This window comes from Caretta caretta, chromosome 2 (genome assembly GCF_965140235.1).
Source record: "Caretta caretta isolate rCarCar2 chromosome 2, rCarCar1.hap1, whole genome shotgun sequence".
NCBI classification, from domain to species: domain Eukaryota; kingdom Metazoa; phylum Chordata; order Testudines; family Cheloniidae; genus Caretta; species Caretta caretta.
In genome coordinates this window covers 234380738-234391864 of record NC_134207.1, presented here as the reverse complement: position 1 = coordinate 234391864, position 11127 = coordinate 234380738, and the positions used below count along the sequence as shown (strand labels likewise).

Here is an 11127-nt window from a genome sequence, read left to right as displayed (position 1 = left end):
ATCTTATGTGTCTCTGACACCCCCAAGATACTAAGTACTGTGGACTACTCTCCACCTTCTGAATTTTGGATTATTTTTTCCATTCATATCTCATTTCTATTCCACATACTATCTATGGACTCTATATATGAAGGCTACATCACTGAACCTGCATTTGTGAATTGTACGGATTCCAGCAGCCAAGGCAGTCGATGACTGACTGGCTTGACGACCTAGGTGGAAGAATGTCTACATAGTCAAGAGAAAGCAATGATTTATTTTTTCAAATATCCAGAGAGTTATATTTAATTAAACACTGTAAAGGAAAAGCTCAATGTAAAATTCACCCTGAATGCTTCTATGGAACTTCATGTACCCTGTTGATGTTGAGTCAACTTTGAACATGCACGTGATTTGTTGTCAATTTTTGCTAGCCAAGGGCATTTCTTCCTGGTGATTTATAGTTTTCAAGCAACAGAATTCAGTTCATATAAAACTAAACGCACAACAGAAAATCTGCCTCCAAAACAACTGCACACAAATGACATTTTTGATAGAAATCTTGTCAAAGTCTGCAGTGTACAAAGTTGTTTGTTTTGCTGAGGGTTTACTTGTCAAATAGTGTCTACCTGTCAAACGTGTTTGCTAAAGTATTTTTCATTTTTTACTTCAAATGACTTGCATTTTGTTTCTGTTTACAACCAAAGAAGAGAAAACGTTACCAAACAGCCCACCAGGAAATCACACCACATGTCTGTAGAGTTGGGGCAGAGGGTGCGGGAGGAATGGTAGTGTCTCATTTCATCAGTAGTCATGAATGCAAATACAACCTCTCATCATATCTCTCCAAAGCATGCATTCAACATGCTGATGACCCTGGTTATTGATGGAAGCACTTTGTTGACAATCAGCCAAGCCTCCCACAGGCATAATTAAACCACCTCCAATGAGTGGCAGTAGCTATGTCGGCGGGAGACGCGCTCCCGCCGACATAGCTTTTGTCAGTGAAACTTATGTCAGCAAATTTTTGCCGACAAAACTGCTGGTGTAGACAAAGACTAAGACAATTCCTAGTACTCTGCTTATTTTAACAAAAAATATATTATAAATTGGTTTAACCATGTCTAATTATTTCATTGGCTTTGTATTCTCCTCACCTCGTATACTCCCATTAACATCAATGGAAGATGAGAGAGCCAAAGGAAAAGTTCTTAAATACTTTAAACACATTTACTGGGAGAAATGATAATGCACAGTCAAGTATTATGCTCACCAATATTGACAGTCCGGATTTCTACTTTTTATTCTATAATAAAGCATCAAATAAAATAAATAAAATGTCTAAGATGTCAAATTCGGATACCTAAAATGAGATGCTTAAATTCACATTCTGGATCACAAACAAGGATTTAGAGTAGACACCTAAAATGGATATTTAGAAACCGAAGTGCCTCTTTAGACAACTTAATGTGGGAATAGGTGCTTTAATTTCAGCATCAAAGTTTGAAAGTTTGGCCCACAAATCTTTATGTTTCATACAAATTTATTAATGAAATCTCTTTAAAAATATTTTCTTTTTGAAAGAGATCTGACATTAGAATTAAATATGTTGGTAGTGGTCTGCCTCTGCACTTCCTTGCTTCATTAAGCAGCCTGGCTGGTACATTAGATCTAAAATATACACTTGAGGAGGAAGCAGAAGCCCAGTTATTCCTTGAGGAGAATCGTCAACTAATTTAACTTCATTCCAAGCTCTGCCGTATTCTCCACGAACTAAACTACAGCCAATGCCAATTCTGTCTGCTATAACCTATGAAAGAAAACAAAAAGGAGTTAATGAAAGTCATTACTAGTTTCTGAAAGGTATCACAATACATTTAGTTTGTGAAATGCACCATTGGGCCACGGAAATGCTTAAACAAGAGAACAGCTGAAAGGTGCAGAGCCTTCCTAAAGGAGATTTGGTAATGGAGATTTTTCTGGATTCCCTGCAGGGTTCTGCAAACAGTAAGTTTTCACTGTAGGTCCTGGAGGGAAATTGCGTTTTTAAAATGTGATTTCCACCATATTCTAGTGGAGGAGCAGTGATATACAGTTATTATAAGTCTTTTCAAGAACTAACTCATTTTGTGTTATAAGTCACTCCTCCAGGCGTCAAACTGAACAGGGCACATGTGGTCCCAAGACAGAGTCTTTTCAACAAATTTAGAAAATATTGGAGGAGTTGTTTTTGAATTACAGCAGCTTAAGATAATTTACCAATACAAATAAAGATATATATGTTTGCTCTGCATATGTATACAACATGGAACATATGATGATGTTTGATACAAAGGTTTAACCGGCATGGGTTTGTGATTGCAACATCATTCATAAGCTTATCTCTCAACATTCAGACTGGCCAGTGTATGATACAAACCATTGCAATGTGTGACAGATGACTGAAATGTGGAACACCTGAGTTTTGTTGCACGTTACACTATAATGACATATTGTAATTAGGCTTGGAGGATTAAATTTTCATTGGTAATTGTCGGCAAACATCAATATCACCACACAAACGAATGAAAAAGTATTTCCACTGATAATAATCTAAATATGTGGATAGGAAAAGAAAGAAAAATGCTGCTTGAGAACTTATCAGAGTCGCACCTTAATAGGTATAAAACACGTTGTTATGCCAGCATAAGTGGAGCAGGAGTAGGGCTGCCATTTAGGTAGGCCATTGGGAGCAGTCCCCCTCCTCCCCCATGCTTCATACCACAAGTTAATGTTAAGAACGTCTACTTTAAGTAATTATTATCAGACAACCCCCCGTCCAAAATTCATACAGCTCTGAATATTTAAACTGATAAAAATTGAAAAAAAGTATTCAAAATTAACATTCATATTATTTGTCGAAATTATAAATAAAAATTGAATTCTGCCAAGCCTAATTATAATTTTTTAAGTATAAAAATTCTTCCAAAGGATGTTTCCTCGTTGTGTGAATGAAATAAATCAGTTTTGTAATTTGTTCCAGATGGCAGTGGGATTCTCATGACCTGCGCATCTTGAACCTGGGTCGGCAGTCACGCTGCTCTGGGCCCCTGCTCCTCTCTGACCCTTTCCTCCAACGAGCACAGAGAGGGAGCCTGGCTACCCCAGAGCCTTAGTTTTTGCAGGAGAGGAAGAGGGAGGCTGCGCCACATCATTTTCCATATGGAGCAGGGAGGAAGACGGATTGGAGCCTACCAGCCTGTGAAGAGACCAGCAACTCATTGTCTGCTCCACTTCCTCCTCCCTCAATCCTGTGAAAAACACAGCTGCTCAGCCTGCTTTAGTCTATTCTACCTCATTCCTCCATTTTCCTCCTCAAAAATATTGCTTCTGGGTTCCCTTCCTGGGACACTCGCTCTGCAACTTGGAGGGAAGTAGAGAAAGAGAGAAAGGACCAGGGAGCCCAATGCTACCCGAGGAGACTCTCTTTCTCCTTTCTGCACCCTCGCTAGCCAGCTGTTGCTCTGATCTTGTGGCCTGCCACATATGTATGTGGTGCAGCAGAAGGGAGGCAGAAGCTGCTCTACTGTGGGATGCACATATAATGTAGTATACCCGGCAGGTTGCTCATGAATTATCCCATCAAACAAGTGCTAGTACAGTCTTTACAACATGCCATTATTTAGTTCGTTTAGGCTACATATTTTTAAAAGAGCCAAAATATAAACAAAAGTACTCATTTAGAGGTGTTCTCAACCTGGGGGCACCTTATCCTTCCCATATTGTTGAATGAGAGAGGTCCTGGTTATATGGGAGAGGGAGTCCCGTGTGGAAGAGGTTGAGAACTAGTTTCAAAGTATTTAAAAAATTGTACTGGGACTATTTTTCATATCCCTCATTAAGTAAAGCCAGGCTCTCTTGGGACCATAAATGCACATACAGACTGCACAGGGAAAAGAAAAATATAAAAAATAAAATGTAGAACCCTTTAAAATCACATTATTATGTATGAAAAACCTACTTTGGGTAATTTTTGAAGTCCAAAATATCAAGTATTTCAGGTCCCAAAGCACGCATTGTAGGATCCACTGAAAAGCCGGGAAATTCCTTTTTGCAATAGGATAAAGTTCCCATTTCTAACTATGCAGGAAGGAGTACTTTTTGGGGGGCACACACAGGTGGTGTATATCCTGAATGCCACAGAGCCCAATTCTGTGGATATATCTACACTGCAGCTAGGAGTGTGCTCCTAGCTTCGGTAAACAGATGCACACTAGCTGTGCTTGAGCTAGCATGCTAAAAAATAGCAGTGTGGACGTTGTAGAATAGGTCGCAGCACAGGTTAGCCACCCGAGTTCGGACCCAGGGGGTCAGGTGGGCTTGTACTTGGGTGGCTAGTCCGTGCCACTACCTCTTCCGCAATGTCTACAGTGCTATTTTCAGCACACTAGCTCGCTTCAAGCTAATGCATATCTGTCTCCTGGACTGGGAGGCACGCTCCCAGTTGCAGTGTAGACATACCCATTATGTGGCTAGGCGGTGGAGGTTTGTTAGGGGGGCTGTTTGATTCCACGAGCCATTCCCTCAGTGGGAGGGTGGTAGTAATAACAGAAGGAGCCAATGGCAGGGGATGTTGAGGCTACTCCAGCCCATTGTTCCCCCAAGGAACTGTGCAACTCACGAGCTATTCACTGGTATCAGAATTTGAGCCTAAACTTTTCTACACTGTAAGATACAACATCAATTATTAAATATAAATGATACTGCTATTTAATGACAGAGTACTTTCCACAGGACAATTTATCTGCTCAATTAGATATTTTATTACAGTTAATGTAGGAAATATTTATGTGCACACTCACTTAGCTCATAATGGAAAAATGAGTATTTGCCCAACAGCACATGACATTGTAAAGTGTTCTGTGACTGTATAAGGTGGGCTGGGCAAACTTTTCAGCCCGAGGACCATGTCGGGGATGCGAAACGGTATGGCGGGCCGGGTAGGGAAGGCTGTGCCTCCACAAACAGCCTGGCCCCCGCCCCCTAAGCACCCCCTCCCACTTCCCACCCCCTGACTGCCTCCCTCAAAACCCCAAACCCATCCACCCCCCCACTCCTTGTCACCTGACCGCCCCCTCCTGGGACCTCCGTCCTTAACTGCCCCCCCAGGACTCCAACCCCATCCAACCCCCCCTGCTCCCTGTCTTCTGACCGCCCCCCCCAAATCTCTGCCCCATCCAACCGTTCCCTGTCCCCTGACTGCCCCCCGAGACCTCTTGCCCCTTATCCAACCCCGCCTCCTTCATGCTGGCGGCAGGACAGGCTTATTGGAAAGCCTGGGAGGTGGGCGGGTGCAAGCCACACTGCCTGCGCGGCGGCGTAGCTGCAAGGGAGGGGGAACAGCAGGGGAGGGGCCGGGGGCTAGCCTCCCCGGCCAGGAGCTCAGGGGTCAGGCAGGACGGTCTCGCGGGCCACATCCAGTTTGCCCACCTCTGGTGTAAGGAAAGACCCTATGTCCTATCATAATGTATTACACATGAGCACCATTTAGAAGCTATTGTTGCAACAATTTTACATTTGCAGCATGAAAAATAATGAGCACTGCATAATTTAGTGCTTTACAGTTTACAGAAAAGGGAACGTATTTTGACTCACAATCAAACATTTTGGCTTTTTGCCTTATATCAAGGATTCTGCTGACATCACTTAAGACAAGTTCAACGATGCTTATAATAACAAGGATGTTTACAGAAAGAAGCTATAATGGCTTTCATTCAAAAGGAAATCAAATATTTGCCAAATGAAAAATGACTTAAATATATACACAAATAAACATCAATATAACTCAACAAGGTTCTATTGAACCTAATATACTGTAGTTTGTGCTATCCCTTTAACAAAAATAAAGAATTATAATTCCATCAGTATTTTTAGATCAGTTAGGTGGTAAAGTAAATGCTAATATACCTTGAAAAGCAAAGCCCTGTGGTAGAAAGTCCCTTTCTTGATTTTCCCAATAGGTACAACATTGCATTTCAGTTCAAATTCAATTTCACTTATATGAAGTTCCCAGCTGAATTCATGTAATTTGTCTCTTTCAATTGGGCCACCCATCTTATCTGCAACAAACCTGTTTTAAGGTACACCAAAATCAATTAAATCTGTCATTTCTATCATACTTATCATGCTGAATGGTATAATGACAAAGCTGCGTAAATACAAACAATACCTGTATGACATATAAAAGTGTATTACTTTTGTTATCTATGCTTTAGTTTTATTGTTCAGTTTCTGGTACGAGAAGTCACCATTAAATAAATTAAAATGATAATGCAGATCATTGGAGGTGAGCAACATAATGCCAATTATCAAGAGAGAACCAGCAAAAATTACATAAAATTAATGATAAAGTAATTCAGAAGCTAGGATTCATCTTCGAAGTTAGTAGAATCATTTGCGCTATTTACTATAATTCTCAGCCCTACCATTTGTTTTAAGTAACCAATATCAAAGGCATTAGAATATGAAATGAGAAAAATAAGGTCACAGCTAAAGACCATTGATTTATGAAAGCAATCCAATTAAATTTAAAGTTATGCATGTGTTTATTTGCTTTCTTGAACCAGGGCAAACATTTGTAATTGTATTGATTTGTATTTTATAATTTATGTATAAAAATGAATGGCCAAACCAAGGAAACCCAAGGTCAAAAATGCCTATGCAATTACTGTGATAGTGCACTACTATCAGACAACTGCACATACCAAAGCATTAAGCCCTGATTCAGCAAGTCCACCCCTGTTCATCAAAGCACTTAGGTACACGTTTTACTTTAGGCATGTCCTTAAGTCCTATTAACTTCAATGGTACATTGAAGACACAGCAGAGGTGAGTTTTAAGGAAGAATTTAAAGGTAGCGGATAGGATAAGATAGTGGCTTTATAAATTTTTATGGAATACTTCTTCCATGCACAGAGGGTACATAGGAGAAATCTGCTAAAAAAATCTGCAATTTCATTGGTTGCTCATGCCTATTCAAATGTGATATAAACAAAAATACAATAAGCTGTGGACTAAAACATTTTACACATAGAAACAGAGAAATTTTCGAATGGAGAAAATTGAATCTTTTTTTGAGTTTCCAAGCACAAAATTAAAACAATAAGTTATATTAACAACAGAAAAACACTTCCCTTCTCTTACCTTTGCCTCCTTCATATCCAGTTATTTCAAAAATAACTGAACAGATTTTAATAAAATTTTCCACAACCATTCATTTCTGGTATGAAACCAATCGTGAGAAATTTCAGGCAGAAGGTATTTTTCTAAACTTACAGGCACCTGAGAATAAAAGTTCAGAATGGAATTCTCTCTATCATAGCCACAGAAAGATTACTCTGATATCATAATGATGCATCTTGCTTTAAAGTGACTCCATGCAACCAAAGTTTTGCTAAGTGCCAGACAGTGGCTGGAGGGTGTTTATGAGCAGGTACCTTCTGTGAACACAAGATCTGGAAATTTCTTGCACCAGCTTTTCAAAGGGAAAAAGTGAGGACAAGGATGAGAAAACCAGTTACTCATCTTCGCGTAACTGATGTTCTTTGAGATGTGTTGTATATGTCCATTGCACGGTAGATGTGAGTGCATCTGGTGCACTAGTGCCAGAAAGTCTTCCCTAGCAGTACACATATGGGAGGGGGGCACCCCTCGGTGAGCTCCTCATGCTCCAAAGAGAAGGTATAAGGAGTGGAGCTGCCCCACTGGAAGCTGATGGGAGACTCTGATGTGTTGGGAAAGGAGGGTGGGTCACATAATGGCCATGTGCAACACATCTCAAAGAAATTCATTTACAAGAAGGTGAGTAACTATTTTTTCTTCTTGTTCTGTGTCCATTACACTGTAGGTGACTTCCAAGCTGTCATCCCAGGCGATGGGGCTCAGAGCCTCATTGGTAGGACTGCTTTGTCTCCATTTGCATCTTTCTTTGATATAGCAGACAGTCCATAACGTCTGGTGAATGTATGAATGGAAGACCACGCTGCTGTCCTGCAGGTGTCCATAATGGGGCCATGTGCCACAAATGCTGCTGAGATTGAACATGCTCTAGTCAAGTGTGCTGTGAGTTTGTCAGGAGGGATTATCCCTTTGGCAGCAGATCACCAGCTGCATAACAATGTGTTATCTTTCAAGAGTCTCTGAGTTGTGATTGGTTGTCACCTCATATGCTCTGCATAAGAAACAAAGAGCTGTGAAGAAATTTGAAAGGGCTTTGAAAATACTCAGTGAAAACTGAAGGTGGGGAGCCCTCTCTCATCCTTGTGAATAGGTGGCTTTGGGAAGAAAACTGGCAGGAAGATAGACTGATTCAAGCGAAAATCAGATACCATCTTTAAGAGAAACTTAGGGTGTGGTCTAAGCTGAACCTTGTCCTTGTAGAAAACTGTATGGCAGATCAGTGACCAATGCATTCTGTCCTCTCCTCCTCCTTCCGAAGGTGATGGTCACTAAGAAGGCTACTTTCGCTGATTGGCGTAGAAGCAAGCACAATGCTAAAAGCTCAAAAGGAGGGTCAAAAGTGAACACACCAGATTCAAATCCCAAGAAAGTTTTGGGACTCTGATAGGTGGAAACAATTTATCTCGACCTTCCAAGAATCTGGTCGTCACAGGATGAGTGAAAACAGTCTTACCCTTTATGCAAGGGTGAAATGCTGAGATTGCAGATGCACTCTAATGGAGCTATGGGATGGACTCCTTAAGGTGCAAAAAGTAGTCCAGAATTGTTTGAATTTTAGTTTGAGCTGGGAACACATTGTGGGGGGCTGTTCAGATGGCGAAATGCTTCCAACTGGTCTGGTAAGTAGCTTTTGTGGGAAGGTTTTCTACTATTAAAGAGAACATTCTGGATCCCTTTTGCATTTAACCATTGAACCGTGCTGTGAGGTGCAGCACTAGATGAGGTCTTCTGTTATCAGTAACAGCAAAAGTTTTTGAGGCGGCAATTTGTGGAGGTCTGATTACCAAATCTGTCTCGATTGCAGAGGTTGGAGCTATAAGGATCATTCTGCCATGATCTTGCTTGAGCTTGATAAAGACCCTGGGAATCAAGGGTACTGGTGGTATGCATAGAGCAGGTCCATGTCCCTTGGAAAATGCCTGATATTGATCTGGAACTGTGACCTGCCCTGGAACTGAATCAGGGACACTTCCTGTACTGCCAAGTTGTGAACAGATACACTAATGGGAAGCCTCCTATGCAGAACATCCGAGCTAAAATGTTTGTGTTGAGATACCATTTGTGGTTGAAGCATCTGCTCAGATGAGATGCCCGGAGAGTGACCAAGCTCCGAATGAACCAATTTCACAATGTGACAGCCTACTGACAAAGGATGCCTGACCTGGCGCCCCCTGCTTGTTCACATAAAACATCACTGTCCTGTTGTCGCTGAGTATCTGGATAGTCTTGCCCTGAATGTGAGGCAAGAACCATTAACACAAAGAGAATATTATGCACATATCGAGTATGTTTATGTGTAAGCTGGCGTCGTGGGCATTCCAGAGCCTGTAGGTCACCCAGATGTGCTTCCCACCCCATGGCTGAGGCAAGTAAGGATACATGTGGATGTCTCTTTCATGGAGGCAGGCCACCACTACTGCCATGGACTTGTTAAAACCCTCTGTGACAATGAGGGTTTGAATGGCAGGATGGTGAATTGATAATTTCCTACCATGAACCTCAGAAATTTCCTGTGGCCAGGATGGATCACCACATGGAATTAGGCATCCTGTAAGTTAAGGACAGCATTGCTGTTAGCTCAGCACAGCCCCACCTTGTCCCAAAACAATGGAACAAGAGCATAAAAGGAGATACTTTTACAATAACGTTAGCCATGTAAGTCAACCCTTTGGAACCTCAGTCTCCCTCCTCCATCCATTAAGAGAGTCTTATATCCATTTACTGGAAAACTGGATCTAAGGGGGTGATAATCATAGCCAGGGACACCATCCAGAATATTATCTTCTTGATGTATTTGGTCAGCTTCCAAAAGTCTAGGATGGGTCTGAGATCCCCTTTGGCTTTGGGTATTAGAATATAATAAGAATAATCCCCACTGCCCTGATGCAGATGTCTCTATGAGACAGAGGCTCCTCCTCTATGGCTCTCAAAGATCATAGGGTTTGCACTTGTTGTCTTAGTACAGACTTGGGAGAGGGTTCCCAGAAGAGGGACCAGGTACGGGCATGGGAGGAAAGGACAGAAAGGCAATGCAGGGTATATCCCAATTTCACCATGCTTAGCACCCATTTGTCTGAGGTGATGGACTCCTAGGCATGTGAGAAATGGGATAACCTTTCCCAGAAAGGAGAGAAAGAGCAAGTGAGAACCAGGTTGAGTAATATGCTGTCCTTGACATATGTGTCAAATTGGCTGCTCTGAGGCCTGGGGATGTGTAGATGAAGAGACCAAGGAAGGAGAAGCCATCAGCTTTCTCCTCTGCAACCTTTGCTCCTCTTGGATTTGTCAACCTGATGGAAGGGGTAATACTGCTGTCTAGGCTGGCATTGAGGACGATAGTTTGTCCTCTTCATCACTGGAGTACAGAGGCCCATGGGCTTCAGAACCACTCTTGCGTCATTCAGAGTATACAAAGCCTCATGTGTTTTAGACTAAAACAAGCACGACCCTCAAAGGGGAGGTCTTCAATTGTCTGTTGCCCCTCCAGAGACATCCCTGAGCACTGCAATCAGGAAGAATCATACATAGGATATATCTACATTGAAATTAAACACCCAAGTCAGCTGACTCTGACTTGCGGGGCTTGGGCTATAGGGCTCTAAAATTGCAGTGTAGATGTTTGGGCTCAGGCTGGAGCCTGGTTTATACATAGCTGAATAAACAGAGATGAATACGTGTCTTGTCAAACTTTGCAAGCATCTGGAGAATCATTTCTCAGACCACTGTATATCACAACATTAAAAGGGAGGGGTCACTTGCAAGACTAAGGAGGGTCTGGTACCAAGATAGCTAGCCTCAGAAACCAGCCATGGATCTGGTAAAATACTAAAGGGTAAGCTGGGAAGAAGACAAAAGCAAGCAGACTGTTCAGAGGTGAGGATTCAACCTAGTGTGGCCGTGATTACAGCCTGGACTTGTTAATATCAGTCA

General features: G+C 41.8%; 1 protein-coding gene across 10 annotated transcripts in view; it reads right to left on the bottom strand.

Moving 5' to 3' along the window:
* Positions 1-1257: 1257 nt before the first annotated feature.
* ARMC3 (armadillo repeat containing 3) overlaps positions 1258-11127 on the bottom strand; it is a 118973-nt gene continuing 109103 nt past the window's right edge. For 9 of the 10 annotated variants that reach the window (XM_048837900.2, XM_048837901.2, XM_075125915.1 and 6 more), the window contains 2 exons: positions 5926-6088; positions 1258-1789 (listed from right to left, as the gene is read on the bottom strand). In XM_048837900.2, the coding sequence (XP_048693857.1) occupies positions 1580-1789; positions 5926-6088 (373 nt within the window). In that variant the 3' untranslated portion in view covers positions 1258-1579. Of the gene's footprint in view, positions 1790-5925; positions 6089-11127 lie in introns of those variants that run through there. The other variant, XM_075125920.1, reaches the window with a different exon arrangement.